This window comes from Saccostrea cucullata, unplaced genomic scaffold (assembly GCF_032062105.1).
Source record: "Saccostrea cucullata isolate Sc308-1 unplaced genomic scaffold, CSIRO_AGI_Scuc_v1 ctg2200, whole genome shotgun sequence".
In the NCBI taxonomy this organism is placed as follows: domain Eukaryota; kingdom Metazoa; phylum Mollusca; class Bivalvia; order Ostreida; family Ostreidae; genus Saccostrea; species Saccostrea cuccullata.
The window spans coordinates 54770-76398 of record NW_026939199.1 but is presented as its reverse complement, the minus strand read 5'-3'; the positions used below and the strand labels follow the sequence as shown (position 1 = coordinate 76398).

At 34.3% G+C, this 21629-nt stretch overlaps 2 protein-coding genes across 2 annotated transcripts in view; one reads left to right on the top strand and one right to left on the bottom strand.

The window, feature by feature from the left end:
- Positions 1–21629, top strand: part of LOC134252560 (uncharacterized) — a 73135-nt gene that overhangs the window by 10097 nt on the left and 41409 nt on the right. Inside the window, exons 3-5 of the mRNA XM_062735066.1 lie at positions 9836–10306; positions 10450–10459; positions 10663–10862. Of these exons, the coding sequence (XP_062591050.1) occupies positions 9836–10306; positions 10450–10459; positions 10663–10862 (681 nt within the window). The remainder of the gene's footprint in view (positions 1–9835; positions 10307–10449; positions 10460–10662; positions 10863–21629) is intronic.
- On the bottom strand, positions 823–3128 carry LOC134252559 (uncharacterized). Its single transcript, XM_062735065.1, has 2 exons — positions 2688–3128; positions 823–2362 (listed from the first exon to the last, which is right to left on the bottom strand). Exons 1-2 carry the CDS (start codon positions 3054–3056, stop codon positions 872–874), a joined length of 1860 nt encoding a protein of 619 aa, XP_062591049.1. The 5' UTR covers positions 3057–3128; the 3' UTR covers positions 823–871.

Here is a 21629-nt window from a genome sequence, read left to right as displayed (position 1 = left end):
TAATAGATCAGTCATAGACTAATTATTTATATGCTGTGCCAATAGGTTGAAAAAAATATATGATGCTCATTTTGCCAATTGTTTGATAAGTTCATAGTTTATTTTTTTCTGATTATTAATTGAATTATATTGTTATTTTTACTTGTTGTAGTTCATTTATTTATATGAAATAAATATATTAAAATTGCCTTCAATTTTTCTTATTTGAGGTAGATTTGATGGAAGCCTGAGATGAATTGGATTTTGATGAAATCATCAATAAATCAAAGTCAGTTAGGGAACTCAACAAAACTTTTTTTTCTCAAGACCATAAAATGAGAACAGACTCGAGTTAAAATTTAATAGAACACATATTAATTGTAAATGATTATTTAGGAAAGAATATAAAGTGTTTTCACATTGGTACAATACAATACAAACAAGTATCAAAATCAAATTTTAACTTCAGTGTGTTCTCAGTTTAATGTCAAGTAATCCATTTGCTTCTTCAGCACTTTATCCCTTGCAAACAGGAAATATATGGAATGGAAGAAATAAGAACTAAATTTGGTTGAAGTTGTATTCAAAATGCAAACAAAACAAGACAAACAATGTAATTAGCTTTTCAATGTTAATGCTTAAATTCAAGTAGTTAGAACAAAGAGAAGAGTATAAAACAAGAATATTCATATGGACAGTGCACAGGGAATGAACATTTAAACACGCATTCAAGGAATATTTGAACATACTATACATATTCATCCTGGTAATATCATCGTCAATTATAAATTATACATATATGATTATGAATTAAAGAATGAGAAATTGCATTCAGATACCGAGATAATCAAGTCAACAAAAACACTTCACAATCTGAAATAAAATACACCAGTCACTTCTTACTGCATCGTCTCTTTGGCTTAAATTCTGGCATTTGGCTGCAATCGGGACAGTACCACTTCCCCTTAGGTAGGTTTGATTCTGTTAGCCTCAGACATGATAGATGGAACCACTGAAATTGACAATTGCGGTTGTCACAGGCCACCATTGTGTCAGTTTCTCCTTTCCTACAGAAACAGAAAAGTGTGTCCGATTCCTGCAGTTCAACCAAGGATGCTGGAGTAAACTTCCTTGAAAAAAACCTCCCAACAAGTTCAGGCATAACTGCCAATGAGTGAAAGTCATTTGCCTTGGTCTTCATTTCCTCCCACAGTTCACTATCTGGTTCAACTCTTTCCATGTGAATATCTTTTTCTGTCCATACAACAAAGTCTGCATACTCCTTTTCACATACAAAAATCTGTGTTTGTATCTGATAGTAGTATTGATGGTTTCTTTTAAGTCGACGTCCATCTGGTGTATCCTCCAAGCAATATTTTCCTCCAGTGTAGAGACTCAGGGACGTTGACCGCACACAATATGGACATTTGATTTCAGCTACTCCCTGGCCACAGCAATCACAAGAGACAAATCCATCTGGGGAGGCTCCAATCAAAGGATAGCTTGGGTTAATGCAAAATCCGGCATCTTCTACTGTAAAGTTGTCATGGACATCCTGCATTGAATCACAGTAGACTTCACGGGCTTGTTTCTCATGTGCACAGCCCCATGTAGTTGCCGCTGTCTGAAACTTTGAAATTTCTGGGTTGCATATGGCCCTTATTAAGCTTTCAGATGGGGATGCAGGATTGCTGTGGCAAGCTGCATACATGCGGGATGCTGTTATGCGACCACTTCGAAATCTGTTCCATAGCTTTGTGGTAGCTTGTTGTTTGGTAGCTTTCTCAACACTGTCCGCTTCTTCTTTCGTCACAGTCACTTGCACTTTTTCACAGACTTCCATAATTTCCCTGAACGGTGCCTGAAGGAGATCTGTATTTAGCAAGTCATTTAATACAATTGGGAATTTTTGGTCCAGTGCTTTGGGTATAAAAGCTTCTTGGAATGAATTTTTGACACTTAATATTGCTGACTGTGCTCCAGTTTGGTTGAGTTTGTTGAGAAATGTCCTTAGTTCATCATCTGATGGAGCATCTATAGCTTTATATTGCATTCCTCCTCTCTTTTCATATGGCGTTTCTGAAAACTGTGAGTCCAGGGCTTTTTTCTTAGCTTTAGCTGATGTAAAGTCTATGTCTTCAATTCTGGCATAGGAGACGCCTTTCAACGAAGCAGGTAGCCAGTAAGATTTAGTTTCTGTCACTGTCCTGGAATCCCGAACTTTCACCGATGCTTCAATTGAGAAAAGCATTGCGCCTATGTGGGTGCAGGCCTCTCCTAAACCTGCCATGCAGTTGCAGTGTGCTGCAAGAATTTTCCCCTCCGGCTGTACGATGATCCAAGGGTTAAGGGGGGCTTCACTTAGGCGCTGTGAGTGCATTACCTGAAAGAAATAATTCAATTATGAATTAATTTACACCAACTGATTAAATTACTCAAATAAACAAGTACAGAACTGTGCAATACAGTTAATTTTTTTTTCATTATTTAGTTGGGATATTGAAGATTTCTTAGACATGAAGACTTGGATAGAAAATAACCTGAAACAACCATTAGGCTAAATTTCCATCCGAATTTACACTATCAGCTACGGAAATCTTTGATCTCAACATGATCAAACGATGCAAAGTTTTGTTTTTGTTTTTTGTCCTATAGATCGTGCCTTTTAAAACAAATCGTAACAATAGATGCATCTTATAATGTCTTACCCGAGAAGTGTGCACGCACAGGCCATTAATTTCACACACTGCAACATCCCTTACCCATCCGCTCACGAACTGGTTATATGCTTCTAACCCTTTATATGATTTCAGTTCATCGAGTGTATAAGCACTTGTTGTGTACAGAAGAAAGTTTACAATGTCGGGGTATGTCACAGAAGCCCATTTTTCCACGTCTTTCGACCATTTCGTTTTCTCTATCTGATACGGGTCTTCTTTCTGAATTAAAGCGAGTTTGTCATCATATCTCTGTTTTGAAACGCTGTCTAAACTCTCTCGGTACGTTAAGGAACGATCGACTAACTTTTCCCTTGATGTACCCCTTTGACATGGTTTGTTAACGCCTTTTTCACTCATGATGCGTAAACAAACTCCACCTCCAATATGGCTGCCAACTCTATTTTGAGAGGGCGGAAGTCACGTGATCGAAAACTATCTATACGTAGCATTACAGTGTATTTTAAAAAAGGGACCAAAAAATCAAATTATCTGAGGAATCATATACATTTATTGACTTAGTTCGAGGGCAGCATGCGTTTTGTCGGACCAAAGAACCAAACGGTCTGGCAGAGGTCGTCAGGCCAAAGGTAGACAGTTTGGTTTGAGGGTCGACAAAACGCATTTTGCCCGAGAATTCAGTCAAAAAATGTTTTGTTGTACCTTTTATTTAATTTTTTTTGCACATACATGTATTTTGTAAGTTGTCTTCCGTACAAGTTTTGTAACGTCAGGTTCGTCACTTTAGAACACCAACGAATGAAAATGAGGTTAAGCTCCGCCCAACCTGTGACGTAAGCGGTCCAACATCTCATCGACCGGTCCAACATTTCATTCAGAAATACTGCATCGATTTTTTATGCCTGGTTAGCAAAACATTAGAAATGTAAGACTTTTTCCGTATGGATTTGCATAGGAAGAAATTTCTAAAGGTATATCAATTACTTTATATGCAAAATTATGGCTTGATCAGTAAATATAAAACAATAGCTGAGAAAGAACAAATTTAATATTTTTAATATATCACAAAAATTATTTTTCATAACACATACTCTTCCCTGTTCCGTGTCGCCAATATTAAATGATGATTAATTACTTGTGAAGTAGCAGTGACGTTGCGGTGTAACAATTCGTTTGTTGGACCGGCAGACCAGTCAGAAGTGAAATTATTGATACATATATATAGAAAGCTATTTGTGCAGGTTTGACAAAAAATATTAAAAAGCAACATATCCCCGATATTTTGATTTTTTGAGCATTAAAAAACAAAGCAAAACCTATTTCATGGGGGCAATAATGCTTTATACTTAGCTTTCAATACCAACCATGCACAGAAAAGGGGTACATGTAATTCTTCTCGTTTTCTGTTGTAGGAATTAGTTATATGTGACTACAAATTATCGGGCCGTCGGGCTACTGGGCTGTCGGACTATCGAACCGTCGGACTAACGGGTTGTCAGAATTCTGGGCAGTCAGTGTCTATAGGAAAAATCGTTAAAAATCTTCTTCTCAAGAACAGCAAAACCACGGCTGGTTATATTTATATGGGAGCATCCCCAGGCAGTGTAGATTCAAGTTTGTTCATAACATGCACCCGGTTGTTGGGCGGGGCCAGAATTGACGATCAAAGTTTAACATAAAAGTATAGGGTGCGGCCACAATGGTTTATCAAAGATTAACATAGTGATGCATGTATATCGGAATTTTTTTTAAAAAAATCTTCTATAGAACAGCAAAGTCATGATTGATCATATTTATATGAGAGCACCCACACGTAGTGTAGATTGAAGTTTGTTCAAATCATGATCCCCGTGGTTACAAGTAGCTTGGGACCACGAGGACTTTTAAAGTTTTACATAGAGATATAAAGAAAAAACTTTTTTAAATTTCTTCCCAAGAACAGCAAAGCCATGATATGTCATACTTTAATGAATTGATCTTCAGGAAGTGTAGATTCAAGATGGTTCAAATCGTAACTCTGGGGGCTAGGGCTGACCACGAAGGACGGACAAAGTTTTACATTTTAATATTCAGGAAAATACTATTTAAAAAAATCACGGACACAGCAAAGCCCTGATTAATCCTTTTTACCTTGAAGCATCCTCAGGTAATTTAGATTTCATCTTGTTCCCATCATAACGGTCGGGGAATGGGGTCTCCGATTTAAAGGGTAAAAAGCCATAGTTAGTCAAATATTCAAGTATTCAAGTTTCTTCAATTCATACACTCTAAAAAAAGTTTTACTTGTTGCTTTAAAAATGAGATATTAGATTAAGAAAAACTAGTAATTATTAGTAATCCATTTAGTCAGAATAGCAAGTAAATGACTATCATTGTTAGTAATTGTAAACATAATTAGTAATGATGATGAATTAATTTACTTATAAAATGATTTACTAAGTATCAATACTTAATAGGAATTATATTACTTTGTAAATGAACTACTCATTTTTAGTAAATCATTATTACTTAATTTAGAGATAATATGCTTTCTATTTACTAGGTTTTATGAATTATTTTATTTCAGAATTTCTTTACTTAGTAATTTACTAAGTAAATGTAATTTTGAAATTAATCAAAATCCAGAATGGTATTGCTTAGGAGAATACTAAGTAAATGAAATACTTATCATATTTACTAAAATCGACATTATTTTTTTGTAATTGTTTTATTATATTCAGCAATAAAACATTTAATTCCAACATCGAAAGCCTTCTAAATTGAATAATTTGTATATTTTTAAGGACCATTTTAAAAATGGTTTAAAGTTTCAAGTACTTAATAACACATTTTAATTAGTATAACTTTTTTTTTTACATGAAGGAATATTTAGAAGAAAGATAACTCCTCCTCACAGACAATTGAATATGACAATTTAAGAATTCAATCCTGATAGTAATTTATCTACCATTTTTAAGTAATTATTTGTATTGAAACTGCTCTGAATTCTCCTTGATTCAGTAAATAAATTATTGTTTTAAGTAAATCAATTGAATACAATTTAAACGAAATGTGTTTGTGAAACACTAATGCCCCCATATGGCAACATAGCAAAGGTTTAACTTTTCTTACATGCAAATTCATTATATTGGTATTTCTTGATATCTCAAAGGTCAAGGTTATTGGTATCTAATGAAAGGTCCTGCCACAAAAAAATACATATCTGAAATATGAAAGCACTAGCCCCTACCCTTCAGAAGTTATGGTCAAGTTTACCAACTTTGAAATGTAGATCAAAGTCAAAGGTCAAGGACAAAGGGTCAGATTTGATGGTACCTAAAGAAAGGTCTTGTCACACGGATGAAATATGTAAAGTGTGAATGCACTAACCCCAACCTTTGTAAAGTTAAAGTCAAGGTTTTCTTCTTAAAAGTGGGTCAAACTCCAAGGTCAATGTCAAAGGGTCAAAGTTCTTGGTATCTAATGAATGGTCTTCTCACAGGAATTACATATAATTATGTAAGTATGAAAGCCCTATCCCTTACCGTTCAAAAGTAATGGCCAAGGTTAAACTTTTTTCACAAGGATTGAAATCTCCAAGGTCAAGATCAAATGGTCATGGTTGTTGGTATCCAATGAAAGGTCTTTCAACAAAGAGTATATATGTGAAGTATCAATGTCCTGGTATTTACTGTTAAAAAGATATGGCTAAAGAAAAAGTTTGGATTTGTAGAAGTGGGTCAAACTCCAAGGTCAAGGTCAAATTTGGCGATACTCAAAGAAAGGTCTTGTCAAAAGGAATGGACATATGAAATATGCAAGTCATAGCTCCGCTAAATCAAAAGTTATAGGCAAGGTTTAAGTTTTTGCGGACAGAGAAACAGACAGACAGAGAGACAGACAGATGGACACGACAAAAACTATTTACCCCCGAAACTTCGTTTACGGGGGCAAAATAATATTAGTTATATATAGGAATCATAATAAAATTCTGATACTATACAAGTATCTTTATTCTTTTTTTTATTATAGTATATATATAGTGATTAGACTACCAGATTTAAGTAATTTGTTCTGCAGCTGCTCTGAATCCTCCTTGATGCAGTAAATAATTTATTGTTTTAAGTAAAACAATTAAATATAGCAATTTGAAAATATTTTAGTAATAGCTAGTAATTAGTGGTAAACTGTAAGTAAAAACCAAGTAATATGTTATTACTTACATACACAAATTTAAGTAAATATAAATTACTAAGTAAAACTTTTTTTAGAGTGTATTCCCGTCCATTAGCCACATTGCTCAGGTGAGCGATGTGGATCATGAGCCTCTTATTTACTTAATGTTCTTCGGAAAAGTTATAATTTATCATCGATAAAATGTATTTAAGTTTTTTTTGGTTAATGAAAATCAAACCGCTTTCATTTTAAAAAAATGTAATTTAAAGCACTCCGAGAGTATGAACTAGTGCCCTACTGAAAGGTTTAATCGAGTTCCCATTTAAAAAAAAATAATAATAAAATGACCGTATTCCCCTATATTAATCATTAAATCGGACTAAAACAGTTTTTTACTTCATCTGTAAAAAATCAAGATACATAAATATAGCAAAATTTAGGTCAATATCTGCAAACATTTAGGAAAAAATGCAAAAACTGTTACAAATTAAAGCAGCTGGGCATTGTGTAACAACTTTAAAACAATTAAATGTGCTTTGTGTTTTAAACCAGATGCCATGAAATTCGCAATTCACAATTGTGAAAGAGGCATTGCACTATTGCTTATCATATTTATAGACTCAGCATGCTTACTCTATTTACTTAATACTCAGAGGTAGATCAGAGTAACAAAGAGAAAATGCACTTACACTTTATATATAACCAGTTATGCACCTCATCCCAAAGGAACCACTGACCTTGGGGCCATATATATTTCAAAATTTTGCAAAATTTATCGTTAAATGGTTGATTAATACCAAAGAGCATGTTTCAGGGCATTAATGTATTTTCAGACTATGTAACCCCCCCACACCTCCCAACCCAGGGGGTGGAGGTGGGGGGGGGGGCATAAAAATAACCATTTTACTCGATGCATTATTCTTCATTATAAATACATAAACTTGGATCATTGGCATAAGACACAGGAACAAAGCTAAAATCAAAGAATTGATTTAAAGTATTTTCACTATATAAACAAGAGAGTCCCGTCCTAACACCAGAACCCCTGACCCTGGAAGCATAAAATTAACAATTTTGGAAGAGGCACTCTTGCTTATCGGAACTATGTACAATGTACTTAGTTTGCTTAGTTTATTTAATACCCAGGAGCAGAGGAAAAGATTTGCAAAGAATTAATGCATTTTCACTATAAGGTAAATAGAGCCCCGCCCTAACACCAGAACTCCTGACCCTGGGGCCATAAAATTCACAATTCTGGAAGAGACACTCTTGCTCATCATGACTAATAGATGTACTTACATAGTTTATTAAATACCCAGAAGTAGAGAAGAAGATTTTCAAAGATTTAATGGATTTTCACTGTATGATAAAAAAAAGCCCCGCCCTAACCTCCCTGACCCTGGGGCCATAAAATTCACAAAACGAAAGGAGCTGTCACAAAAATTAAATATGTGAAATATGATAGTCCTCGTATTTACCATTCAAAAATTATGGCTTCATTAAAAGTTTGGAATTTTTGTGTAAAAGTGGGTCAAACTCCAATGTCAAGGTCAATAGGTCAAATTTGGTGGTCTTATCACAAGGAATTTACATGTAAAATATAAAAGTCATAGCTCCACTAAATCAAAAGTTATAGACTAGGTTAACGTTTTTGTGACGGTCGGAGAGCTAGACAGACAGGCAGACCGGCGGTCAGACGAATGAGACTTAATGTCCCCTCGCTTTCGCGAAAACGGGGGACAAAAAAGAAAGAAACGACTTTGTTAACTTGCCAATCGTACTACTGCGTATATGCACCGCATATTTAATTTGTATACCGAGCACAAAAACCGTTCACAAAATGAATAAACCGTTGCATGAAACAATACATACCGTACAATGCAAGTGGTATACACGTAGACGCACGTTTTAGATTTTTCATTGAGATACCAAAACATCGGACTATCTACAAATGTTAAGACAAAAAGTAAAGATTGCCAAAAAGGTCAGACTGACTGACTGACAGAGAGACATACAAAGGGACAGACGGACGGACTCAGTGGAAATCTATAGCCCCTTCATTTTCCAGGTGTGGGGAATTTGTGGACAGAACCCCCCCCCCCTTAATATTCCACCCGGGGCTTGTTGGACATCTTTTTCACAAATTATATTTATAACACTTAATCATCATGAGTACAATAGAAAAAAATCATTAAAACCTAAAAATTATCGCTCCACAAAAAAAAAAGAAAAAAAAATGCCCACAATACAGTATAAGAGAGATCTGTCTTATAATGTATAGTGGGTATTTGTTTTGTGGATTATTTTAGGGTTTTAACGATTTTTTTCTATGGAACATATGATGAGTAAGTGTAATTAATATAATTTGTGAACAAAAATGTTCAACAAGCCCCGGGGTGGAATATTTAGGGGGTTGCGGTGTCCTGCCCACAAGTACCTGTGAATGTAGCTTACAAATGTAGGTATACATGAAAGCCCTATAGGAAAGATTTACATTGGATTTAACTGATTCATATGTTATTGCTTTTCAATTTTTGGGAAAGTATAAATAAAAGTAGTTTATTAATATAATTTAACAAAACCATATCTCCGGAATTTAGAGAGAGAGAGAGAGAGAGAAAGAGGGAGGGGGCTAATTCTGCGAGGGAATTTCTCAGTTATTTATCTGCTTTCTCGTATTTTGTCTGTATGGTATTATGCCGCATAAAATGTACATATTTGTACACTGTTTATAACCGTTTGTTGGATAAGAACTAAAGACATATAAACTATATTTTTTACAAAGAGATCACCTTTATTTAAACTAGTCTGTACATTACTAACAAAGCTATTATAATTATGTTGCAATAAATGTACATGTATTTGTTTAAAAAATACCTTCATAAGTAAAACACACAGGGAATACTATGAATTGAGAACAATAACTACAATGCACCATTACCAAGTAGGCTATAATATAATATTTATCTGATACTTATGTGTGAAATGCTGCATGTATTAGTAGTTACTCGTTATATTTTTAGATAAATTCTCCACCCTGACTGATGACGAGGTGTTGGTGTTATTCTGTTTTCTGTGTTCTGACTCCGGTCCTCCTGACTTCACTGAAACAGAGTGGCTGGACTTGCTTAATGAGATACGACAGAGAGTGTACGATAAATATAATCCTGTAACACGTGAGGAAGCACAGCAGACTCTGGACAGACTGAAGTCACGTGATTACCTTTGGGAAGATCGGGACAAGATAACGAAGGACACAAAGGATGAGACAATGTATAGGATAGCATCAAAAAAAAGTAATATACCATTCTATTACAGTAGTTATGACACAGTCAGTGTGTACCTGAGATCACAGAGATACAAGAGAAAACCTGGAGAGAAGTGTATCATTAGTGATGACTGTGATTACTTACTGATACTCCGTCTAGAAATGAATATACTGACTCACGTCACCATGGAGGACACGTATATATATTCTGAGATATACATGATGTGTAAGTCAGAGTAAATTAATTGTAAATTGTTATAATTTTCTTCCATAATTTTCTTTAAATAATTGGATTACATTTTAAAGAGTTAAAAAGTTATCAGTAGAAACATTCATACATTTATAATAAATCACTTTCTTTTTTTGTAGTTGCTGTGTAGTAGCTTCATCGATTTAAATTTAATGCTACTAGATTAATATATATTATAATAGAAGTAACTGATCGTGTTTAATAAATCTATAATTTGAATGTATCTCTACCTATACACATATATATATACATAATGGTACTACAGTGTAAATGTTTATTATAAACGGTATATTTTTATCTACAGTAAAGATCCCATTAAATAAAATTAATAGTAAAGGTAAAGGAAAAGAGTTTCTAACGGAACTAAGAAGAGAAGGGGAGGCTGTACATTACAGAGGAAGATCACAGGACAGAGTAGATCACGTGACGTGGCTCTGGAGATACGAGAGACCTGACATCGTGATATCCTTTATAGGTCTACATCCACACTGGGACATTTACATCATTGACAACAAAACTTATAGTAAACCAAGTAAGAAAGTTTGATTTCCTAGCAAAAATGAAGTTAATTCTTTAGTTATTTCTGTGAATTCGGACCTCTTAATTTATATTAGCTCGCTTCATTATATTTGTTACCCGTGACCTTGTATTGAAAAATGATTTATAGGCAGTTTGCCTGTTGCCCAATCTGTTCAGTATTCTGAATAAATATTACCTAAATCTACCTGTAACTTTGTGTAAACATAAATTTAAAAGTGAAGGGTGTCATTTTTTCTACTTAAAAAAAGGAGAGGATTGGGTTTTTAGAGATTGAAGTTCTTTCATGACCATTTTTTATCTTTCAAACACTACGACTTACCATTCTTCAACTTTAACTAAACTGCAACATGTGTGTTGAAAATGTATATGTGTCTGTGTGTGTGTGTGGGGGGGGGGGGTGTATACATACGTCCCAATGTTTATTATCTATATGATTTTATCGTTTGAAAAAAAAAAGAATGGGGCTCAACCCCCTCCCCCTCCGCTAACCCTCCTTGTTTCAATGCCAATGGTAATCTTTTATTTTAAATTGGATCCTTTTTTTGTATTTTGCAAATCTAAATGTCAGTTAAAGTATCAGTCTGCTTATTTCCCTCGATTTCGTTTTAAATGTTGTAAAATTAAATTTGTATAAATATTAATCCAAATTAGAATTATTCTCCTTTATCTTTAACAGGATTTTCATTTGCTTATTTTTCTATTGTATGTAAGTGTACATGTATTCCGCATGATTTATTGTGAAAGGTGGTGAAAATGTTTTAGGTCGTATTTAAATGTGCTATCTAGTACCGCTGACAGGAGTTATCTCTCTATAATACGTACGAGTTATCTCGTTTTACAAATGCGATATGCATGAATTCCTTTCCTCATTTTAAAATTTTCGCCTTAATCCCTCCATTGATCTGTTGAATGCAAGAAGAGTTTTTTGCTATTATGCCTTAAGAGGCTGTCCACCGAAAAATCAGGCAATAGGTGGCACATCGCATGTCATGGATTTTTATTATTTTTTGCATGTAGACTTATAAAAGCAAGTGTTCATACATGGCAACATCAAAACCTTTTTTAGTGGTCCTCTAGTCCTATTTTTGGTGAATGTCTAATTTTTTTAGTGCACAAAGGTCAACATGAGTGTAAAAAAAAATACTACGTTTTTATTTTGTTTTATATGTAACAAATACTTAAAAGCATGGTGTGTCTATCAATATTATTTATAGGATAGACTCTTATCTTTTATTTCCTAATTAATAAGACTCCACGTTAAGATACGTTATAAAATCCAATACATTACTATGACAGAATTTTGTCCTCATGTTAATATGAATACAAAGTACAAACTTTTGAGTCATTTCATAAAATTGGTGGAAACAGGTATATTGAGAAAAATAAAAGGATTCAAATTCACCTATTATCTATGATTTTTCCCAAATTAAACCGATCCCGATCGGAATTATATGAAGATGAAAATACTATAATTGTATTGTTAAATTTGGCTCTTTTGTTGATCAAAATTTACTTTATTTAATTTTATCCATGTCTTATAGGTGGCAGTTGCCTTTAGTTTGACAACTTTATAAATTTTGAATTATTTTCGATCGGGATCGGTTTTATTTCAATCGGGTATGGTTTTTAGGAATATTATACAATTATGGACTCTTTTGGTGTTGAATATGGTTTGTTATTCACCAGAAAAATATTCATATTGACCGAGGCGAAGCCGAGGTCAATATGAGTATTTTTTCTGGTGAATAACAATTAAACCATATTCAACACCAAAAGAGTCCATAATTGTTTTATTATATAGTCCGAATTTGAATAAATAACACATTGAAGACTGAATGACGACACCACGTACTTTCATTTACAAACTTCCGTCGGTGAAAAAAAAATGCCAAGATTACAGTTTGTCACCTCCCTGTTTTCCTTTCCAAGTTTCTCCTGGTTAGACGTCCAAATGTTTAAAAATAATCCTGAAATAGGTTTGTATAAAATTTTTCCTGCTCAGATACGTGACTCGCTGCGGCCGTTGCAACCATTGTTTACAACGTTGCTTGAGGTTTTGATTGTGACGTCACAATGCCGCTGCACGCGCACTGACCCTCCGGTGAATACGGCCTCAAATCCGGTGAATTTGTAGTGTTATGAACTGTTTGCGCTTGTATAGATTATATTAACAGTGCGACATTTAAGTCCGAACACGACAAAGTCCGGACTTTTAGGTACCCCTTTGAAAAGACATAATTTAAAAATTTTCCTGAAGTTTGGTGGGATTTTTTATTCTCATCTCATCATGTCAATTTCAACTTCCACAATGTTGTAGTTTTCTTACAAACTTCTCTCAAAACTAAAAATCCCATGGGAGAATGGGGGTATTTTTCATCCCACCTAAAATCCCACCAAAATCCCACGGGAGAAAAAAAACTGTGAGGGATTTTTCCTCCCATGGGATTTTTTTATCCCGTCATGGGATTTTTTTAACCCATTATTGAAGAAATGGGATTAAAAATCTCATATTAGCTCTATAAAGTGAAATATGGGAATTTTTATCCCATAGGATCAAAAATACCTTAATATAAGGATATGTGTACTTCACAGAATGCTTCGTTAGATCACAGATTAGTACATTAACTAGGTCATTTTGAAGCATCCTCATTGGCATTGTCGTTAACTTTTCAATTTTTTATTTTTTTAACTGATGTGAAAATATTTAGTCCTATTGAAATATTTTTTTTTATATTTAATTCATTTGAAAATATTTATTTCTATTGAAATCAATTAGCCATAATTACTAATATCTGTTGATCCACCACAAACTTAAAAAAAATATATACACTCCCCTTGGATCCATCACTTATGTTTAGATCATGATCACACATAACATAATAAGCTTAATGTATGAAATCAATAAGTCATAATCACTAATATCCCTTGATCCACCACAAACTTAAATAAAAAGTAATATCCACTCCCCTTGGATCCACCACTTGTAAGTTTAGATCATTATCACACATGACAAATAAGTTGAATGGTTGAAATCAATTAGACATAATGATGTATATCCTTTAATCTACCACACATTAAAAAAATATAATACCCACTCCCCTTGGATCCATCACTTGTAAGTTTAGATCATGATCACAAATTACATACACACTGTAAGATAAATGGTTGAAATCAATTAGCATAATCATTATTATCCTTTGATACCCCCACCCCCCCCCCCCCCCAAAAAAAAAAAATTAAATAAATGTAATATCCACTCTCCTTGGATCCACCACAATGACATATAAGCTGAAATGTTTTAATCAAATAGCCATAAGCAGTAAATTCCTTTGATCTGCCACACATTTTTAAGGAAGATAAAATCCACTCCTCTTGGATCCACCACTTGTAAGTTAATATCAAGATCACACATGACATAAAAGTCGAATGGTTGAAATCAAACTTAAATTTACATTAACTGAGAATGCTTCCATATAAATATGACGAATCATGGCTTTGCTGTTCTCAAGAGGATTTTGAAAGATTTTTCCTGTATATTCCTATGTAAAACTTTGATCGTCCATTGTGGGCTGGCCCTGCCCTACCCCCTGAATCTACAATACCTGAGGATACTTCCATATAAATATGATCAATCATCTTCCTGCTGTTCTCAAAAAGAAAATTTTTAAAGTTTTTTCCTATATATTCCTATGTAAAACTTTGATTATCCATTGTGGCCCCGCCCTACCCCTGGGGGTCACGATTTAAGCAAACTTAAATCTACACTACCTGAGGATGTTTCCATATAAATATGATCAATCATGGCTTTACTTTTCTCAAGAGGAAGATTTTTTTTTAAATTCTATATATTTCTATGTAAAACTTTGATCGTCCATTGTGGCCCTGCCCAACCCCAGGGGTCATGATTTAAAAGCAAACTTGAATCTACACTACCTGAGGATACTTCCATATAAATATGTACAATCGTGGCTTAACTGTTAAAAAGAAGATTTTTAAACATTTTTCCTATACATGTATATTCCTATGTAAAACTTTGATTATCCATTGTGGTCCCACCCTACCCCGGGGGTAGTGATTTGAACAAAATTGAATCGACGCTACCTAAAGATGCTTCCATATAAATATGACCAATCATGGATTTCCTGTTCTCAAGAAGAAGATTTTTAAAGATTTTTCCTATATATTCCTATGTAAAACTTTGATTATCCATTGTGGCCCCACCCTACCCACGGGGGTCATGATTTGAAAAAAATTGAATCTTCACTACCTGAGGATGCTTCCACACAAGTTTCATCTTTCCTGGCCCAGTGGTTCTTGAGCAGAAGATTTTTGATAGATGCCATTAAGTTTTTAGTAATTTTCCATTATCTCCCCTTTGAATGGGGGTATGGCCCTTCATTTGAACAAACTTGAATCCCTTTTACGGAAGGATACTTTATGGCAAGTTTGGTAGAAATTGGTCTAGCAGTTCTTGAGAAGAAGTCAAAGATGTGAAAGTTTACAGACAGACATACAGCTTAACAGCTATGGACAGACGGACGCCGGACAAAATGTGATCAGAAAAGCTCACTTGAACCTTCGGCTCAGGTGAGCTAAAAATATTGCAACCCATTTCCTTTGGTATCCATCATCATATTCATGGATTTTGTTTACCCATCTGCTTTATCTGTTATCATTGTTTTTTTATCATTAAGTTAGGTATCTTCATGAATGAATATTTTAAAATAGACATAAGAATGAAATTTAATTGCATCTGTATATATGCTCTTATAATAAAAATGAAACTAGAGGTGTTGTGAGCAATGGGCTCACTAATGATACCCTCGCCTCACATATGATATAATGGCAGTGTCCATGTTTTGCTATGGGAAACACAAAATATGTGTCAGATCAAAAAGTAAAATAGGGGGTCACAATGGCAATATATATATATATATATATATATATATATATATATATATATATATATATATATATATATATATATATATATATATATATGTAATAAAGATTCTGTAAAAGACTCATCAAATTCATTCAATGGTACGAGACTCAAAGGAGTTGTGGAGAAGAGATGGGTACCCCAAAGCATAACAGACAGCTGGACGGATATCTGGATTATTATATACCCTCCAACATTTCAAGCGTGGAGTATAATAACCTCTTAAAAAATCAGGAAGATAAACAAACCAGGGACAATGAACAAGATGAAATAAGACAACATTTTCATACATGTACTAGGCCCCAACTATTTACTACTGATGACTGTTTTTTAAGTCCATCCCTATGATTCTATCACATCGCAGCAGCTCGACTGTTAAATCTACATTTAATAACAAATTAATTAATTAAAATTACTTACATCATATATAAGATACATGTAATCTGATAATTGGAAATTAAACGAAACTTACCTGGAAGTTGAACTTTGATTGTAATTCTACGAAATCACTGGAAAGGAATGGAGGAATCACATGGGATAGCGCTAGCATATCTGGCCTCAGTATTTAAATCCAATTAATAGCCAAAGATGAAAATACACAAAGGGTAGGGAAAAATAACAAATTTTACAGGGTCGGGCATGTGATTCCTACATTCCTTTCCAGTGATTTCGTAGAATTACAATCAAACTTCAACTTCCAGGTAAGTTTCGTTTAATTTCCAATTCTACTTCATTACTGTCCAGTTCATTACAGAACCACATGAGATTTTAAAGCTCTGAGGCTATTAATGTAATAAAAACATTGAATGCAATTCAATTTATTGCTACAATGTAATCTACTTATATAAGTATATATACATCAGTGTATTTCAAAACATGACATTTATTTATCAATGCACTTATATATTGTTTGTCCTAAAGACATGTTCTCCGCATTATAGTTTTTGTTGTAAAATTTGGCGAAAGTTTTTTCCTTAGCCCAGCCCACTTGTGCCAGTATGGTGTCTGTTGGACATCCCATTGAAGCTGCGCAAGATGTCGACGCAGCACGTGTACTATGCGCAGTGTAAACATTAACATCCACACCACTTTTGCTGAGCACCGATTTTATCCAGCGAGCAATAGTGTCACATGATACTGACGCATGGGGCTTTTGATAGATAATTAATAATGAATCAGTGTTCCTTATTTCTTTTGTCATGTCAATGTATTTTCTCAAATGTTGGACTATACACAAATTTCTGTCCTCATAAGCCGGTAATACGAGTTTATTCAAATGAAACCCAGGCCTGCTTTGTTTAAGTAAAGAATCAACTCTAAATTCTACGTAAGAATCCGTAAATTTTAAATTTTCCACTGATAACGCTTTAAGGGTTTGTACCCTTTGTCCAGATAATAAAGCTAAAAGCATTACTGTCTTTAGCGTTACCAACTTCAAACACATATCATCAAAATTAATTGTTTTTATCCAGTTGAACACTACTGAAACATCCCAGATTTCTGAATATCTTGGAAAAGTAGGTCTCTTATTAAAAACACCCTTGAGAAATCTTTTAATTAAGGGATGCTGTCCCACTGGATAATGCACGGCATCAACAAGAGTAACTACTGACGATAAAGCACTTCTTGCTGTGTTTATCCCAGAATAGCCAATGCCACTCTCGTATAAAAAAGTTAAGAATTCCAAAACTTCCTTCACAGGTGTTGAAAAGGGATTAACTTCCCGTCCACTACAGAATGTCTCCCACTTACGGAGGTAACACTCGTATTGTTTAGTTGTTTTTTCCCTCCATGAAGACAACAAAATGTCTTTAGTTTGCTCCGATAAGTCTTTACTCTGGATTGATCTCCTTATAACAGACATATTAGTAAGTTCAACTTTTCCCATATTTTGTGTATCTGCGTTGTCCCCGGTATGCCCAACAGAGTTTTCCTCCTGTGAACAAAGATTGGATTTTCTATGAGCATTTTCATTGCAGTTGCATAATATGTTGTGTTGGCCAATCTGGCATTATTAAAATACCTGTGGCTTCATCTAACACTATTTTCTGTAAAACCGAAGGTATCAAACTAAAAGGTGGAAAACAGTATAATTTCATGTCAGCCCAAGAAATAGAAAAAGCATCAATTGCAAAAGATTCAGGCTCTGGTTTCCACGACACAAATTTTTCTAATTGACAATTATTGCGTGTAGCAAACAAATCAATATCTGAATTAAAATTCAATTTATCACAAGCTGATTGATAAACTTGTTTATTAAGCATCCATTCATATTCCTGTTTAAAATGTCTACTCTCAAAATCTGCCTTGCAGTTTATTTTCCCCGGAATATGAGCAGCTGTAAGCCAAATATTTTTCTCATATGCCCAAGTCCAAATTTTTCGGACCATTTTATTGCACTCTAAAGAGCGACTACCTCCTTTTTTCTCTTATATATGCTACAGTAGTTGTATTGTCAATTAAAAGCGTTATGTGCATATCTTTCTTATCATTACATATTGATTGCAATGCAAAATAAACAGCTTGAAGTTCTAAAACATTTATATGATAATTCTTTTCGGATTCTTTCCATGGGCCACCTGTTGATATGCTCAGTGATTGACAATTGCAACCCCAGCCTTGCAAACTTGCATCAGTTTCAATTATCAAATCCGATTGACCTCGGGTAATTGGGGCCTTAGAGCCCACAATGTTTAGTTTCCACCACTCTAAGTCATTAATTGCTAGATTTGATAAATGAACTTCAGCATCAAATTGACCCCTTGACATCTTTAATGCCAAAATTGTCTCATTCTCTAATTGACGATAAAACAACTGTCCATGTGATACAGCTGGAAAACTTGCCACCAAGTTTCCAATAACAGTGCTAAGATCTCTAATTGAATTTCTTTTTGATTGAAGATATTCATCACAAATTGTAACCACTTTCAATGCCTTTCTTTCTGTAATTGCAATTGTCATTTCTACTGAGTTTAATAGGAAACCTAGATATTCTATTTCTTGGCTTGGCTGAAAAACAGATTTTTCAGGGTTAATGACAAATCCACAATTAACCAGCATGTTTGCTGTAGCAATTGCATTTTCCTGACATGCTTGAGCATTGTCACCTTGCAAATAAATGTCATCAATGTAAATTACAGATTGATGGCCATTTTGTCTAAGCCTTGAAAAAAACTGGTTTCAGTACCTTTGTAAATAACCGAGGGCTCATGCATAAGCCCATAGGACATGCTCTATACATGTAAAGCTTTGAATTCCAAAAGAATTTAAGATATTTCTGATAAACATCTGCAACCGGTATGCAGTAATATGCATCTTTTAGATCAATAGAAGCCATATAACAATTTGGTGTTATCATCCTTAGAACTGACACCAGTGAATCCATTTTAAAATGGCGATACTGAATAAATTTATTCAAATGTTTCAAGTTGCATATCAACCTGTATTTACCATTTTTTTAGGTCTTAAAAATATAGGAGACACAAACTGGTCTTTTTCCTCTTCACTTTCCACAATTACTTTTTTATCAAGTAATTTTTGTATTTCGTCATCAATTGCTTTTTTCTCTAGCATATCAAATTTGCATTGATGCATTGCATTAATGTTTTGAACTGGTTTACTAATAAAGTCAAGTTCAATACCCTTCACAATGCTCAATATTTCTGGATCTGAAGTGAACTCAGTCCATTGATCTATAAAATGCATGATTCTGCCACCTTCAAACTGTAATATGTCTCTTTTAGCATTCAAAATAGTTTTTTCTATAAAACTTGCATATTCTTCAGATGTAGTAGATTGAAGTTTTACCTCAGTCAGGGTCTCTGTTACTGATCTTTCTTGTATCTCTTCTGCTGACTTTGATTCTTCTTTTTCCAAGAAAAATCGCTCTTGTTCCTCCGACGGAACCCAAATCTTTTCTCTTTTTTTGAAAAATCCCTTCCAACATTGCCTACTTGACGAGCCTCCTTCAGAGACTTAGGAAGGTCATCTCCGAAAAGCAAAGACGTAACCGGGACATTGCTGTCACATAATGCAGCATAATCACTTTTAAGTACTGGTCTTAATAAATCTCTCCGCTGCATAGACATAGTGGTATTCGCATGGCCTAATAAATAAATTGCATCAAGACAATTTCTTATTTCTGCATCATGCTTCTGGCCATCCAAATTCAACAACTTGTTTGCTACACCAACTATTGCACAAGTTGACTTAGTGATCAAACTCTGAACATTCATCAATCTTGAGTCACGCTTTTTTGTAAAAGCTTGTTTGTGCATTTGGCGCCAAATTTCTTTGTTGACTTTAGGCACAATGACTTTTTCACAATTCTTTGGCCTCTTGTGTGACTCTTTCTTTTTCTTTACAGCATCAATAGAATGCTGTTTAGAAAATGCTTTGTTAGTTATATTGGCCAATTTTTCAGAAATTGCTGAACCAACATCATCATCATCATCTAAAAGAGCGTCCATTTCTTCTAACACTGAACCACTCTGCTGATCATCCAATAGATCAGCTTTGTCTCCGGAATTTCCGGATTCCAAAAGACTCTTAATATCATCAGTATCATCATACTCAGAGTCATCTGCCTCCCCCTCCTCCATTAAATCAGCAGAACGCTTGTTGGAAGTGGAAGGCTGGTCAGTAACCATAGGTTTGGGGCCTGCTGCCGCTAATGCGGAAAAAGCATCCCCCATTTTATTAATGCCAGTAGCAACTGTGTCCATAGTACTTTGAATTTTAGTCAAAGCATTAAAAATTTGCTTTGAATCTGATGTTAAATCATCATCAAATGACCCCAGTAGGGCATCCTCTTCACGGTCAGTAGCCATGATGAGTAATAAAACAATTAAATAAAAAAAAACCAAAATCCTTTGTTCACTAATAAACCGCGGGAAAATCATTGCTGCTTAAAATAAACACGTCTGCACTGAAGCCCAGATAAAAGCGCACTGAGGCCAGATAGGCTAGCGCTATCTCATGTGGTTCTGTAATGAACTGGACAGTGATGAAGAAGAATGGTAATATGTCAAATAATGACAAATAATTTCCCTTTGATCCATCACACACCTATAGTCTTAGTCAAATACCTACTACTTATATTACCTTAGAGATTTGAAAGTATCATCATGACCAAGAAGAATATACATGATATATGAGCCATATATTTCAGTTAAAAAAACAGGAAAGGGGTTTCTCTGATCATTTTGGTATGCATCCCTTGAAAACCTTCTTTGATGTTTAACAAGTTTTTATATTTGGAAATAATCAAAAATTCTTTATACAGTGTATTTTTAATTTAGAGAAAAAGGGGTTCTAGAATTAAGAAAACTGAATTTTCATCATGCATGGTGCAGTCAGGCGATATTGATCTGTTACCTAAATTGACCCATATCGCTTTCTTTTTTATACATAAAAACTTTCAAAATATATAATTTAACATATTGTAAGAAGACCCAAGTTTTTAAAGAAAGCTTCTCTATGAATCATCATGTTATGGTCAGTCAATCCCTTTTGGTGTGTTTTCCTAATTTTTGTCCCCCACATTCAGAAAGCGAGGGGACATTTAATTTCATTAATCTGTCCGTCTGTAAGTGTCTGTCCGTCTGTCACCGTGACAAAAACTTTAACTTTGGTCATCTTTTGAATCATGAGAAGAGATAGAGCTTTCATATAACACATGTGTATCACTTGTGACAAGACTTTTCTTTATTGTCCCCCGCTTTCACGAAAGCGAGGGGACATTAAATCTCATTCATCTGTCCGTCAGTCTGTCCGACCGTCACAAAAACTTTAACCTTGCCCATAACTTTTGATTTA

Excerpts from the sequence above, each read along its gene's own strand:
- LOC134252559 (XM_062735065.1), bottom strand. The coding sequence starts at position 3,056 with ATGAGTGAAAAAGGCGTTAACAAACCATGTCAAAGGGGTACATCAAGG. Across the intron at positions 2,363-2,687 it reads TGTGCGTGCACACTTCTCGG|GTAATGCACTCACAGCGCCT; the intron begins GTAAGACATTAT and ends TATTTCTTTCAG.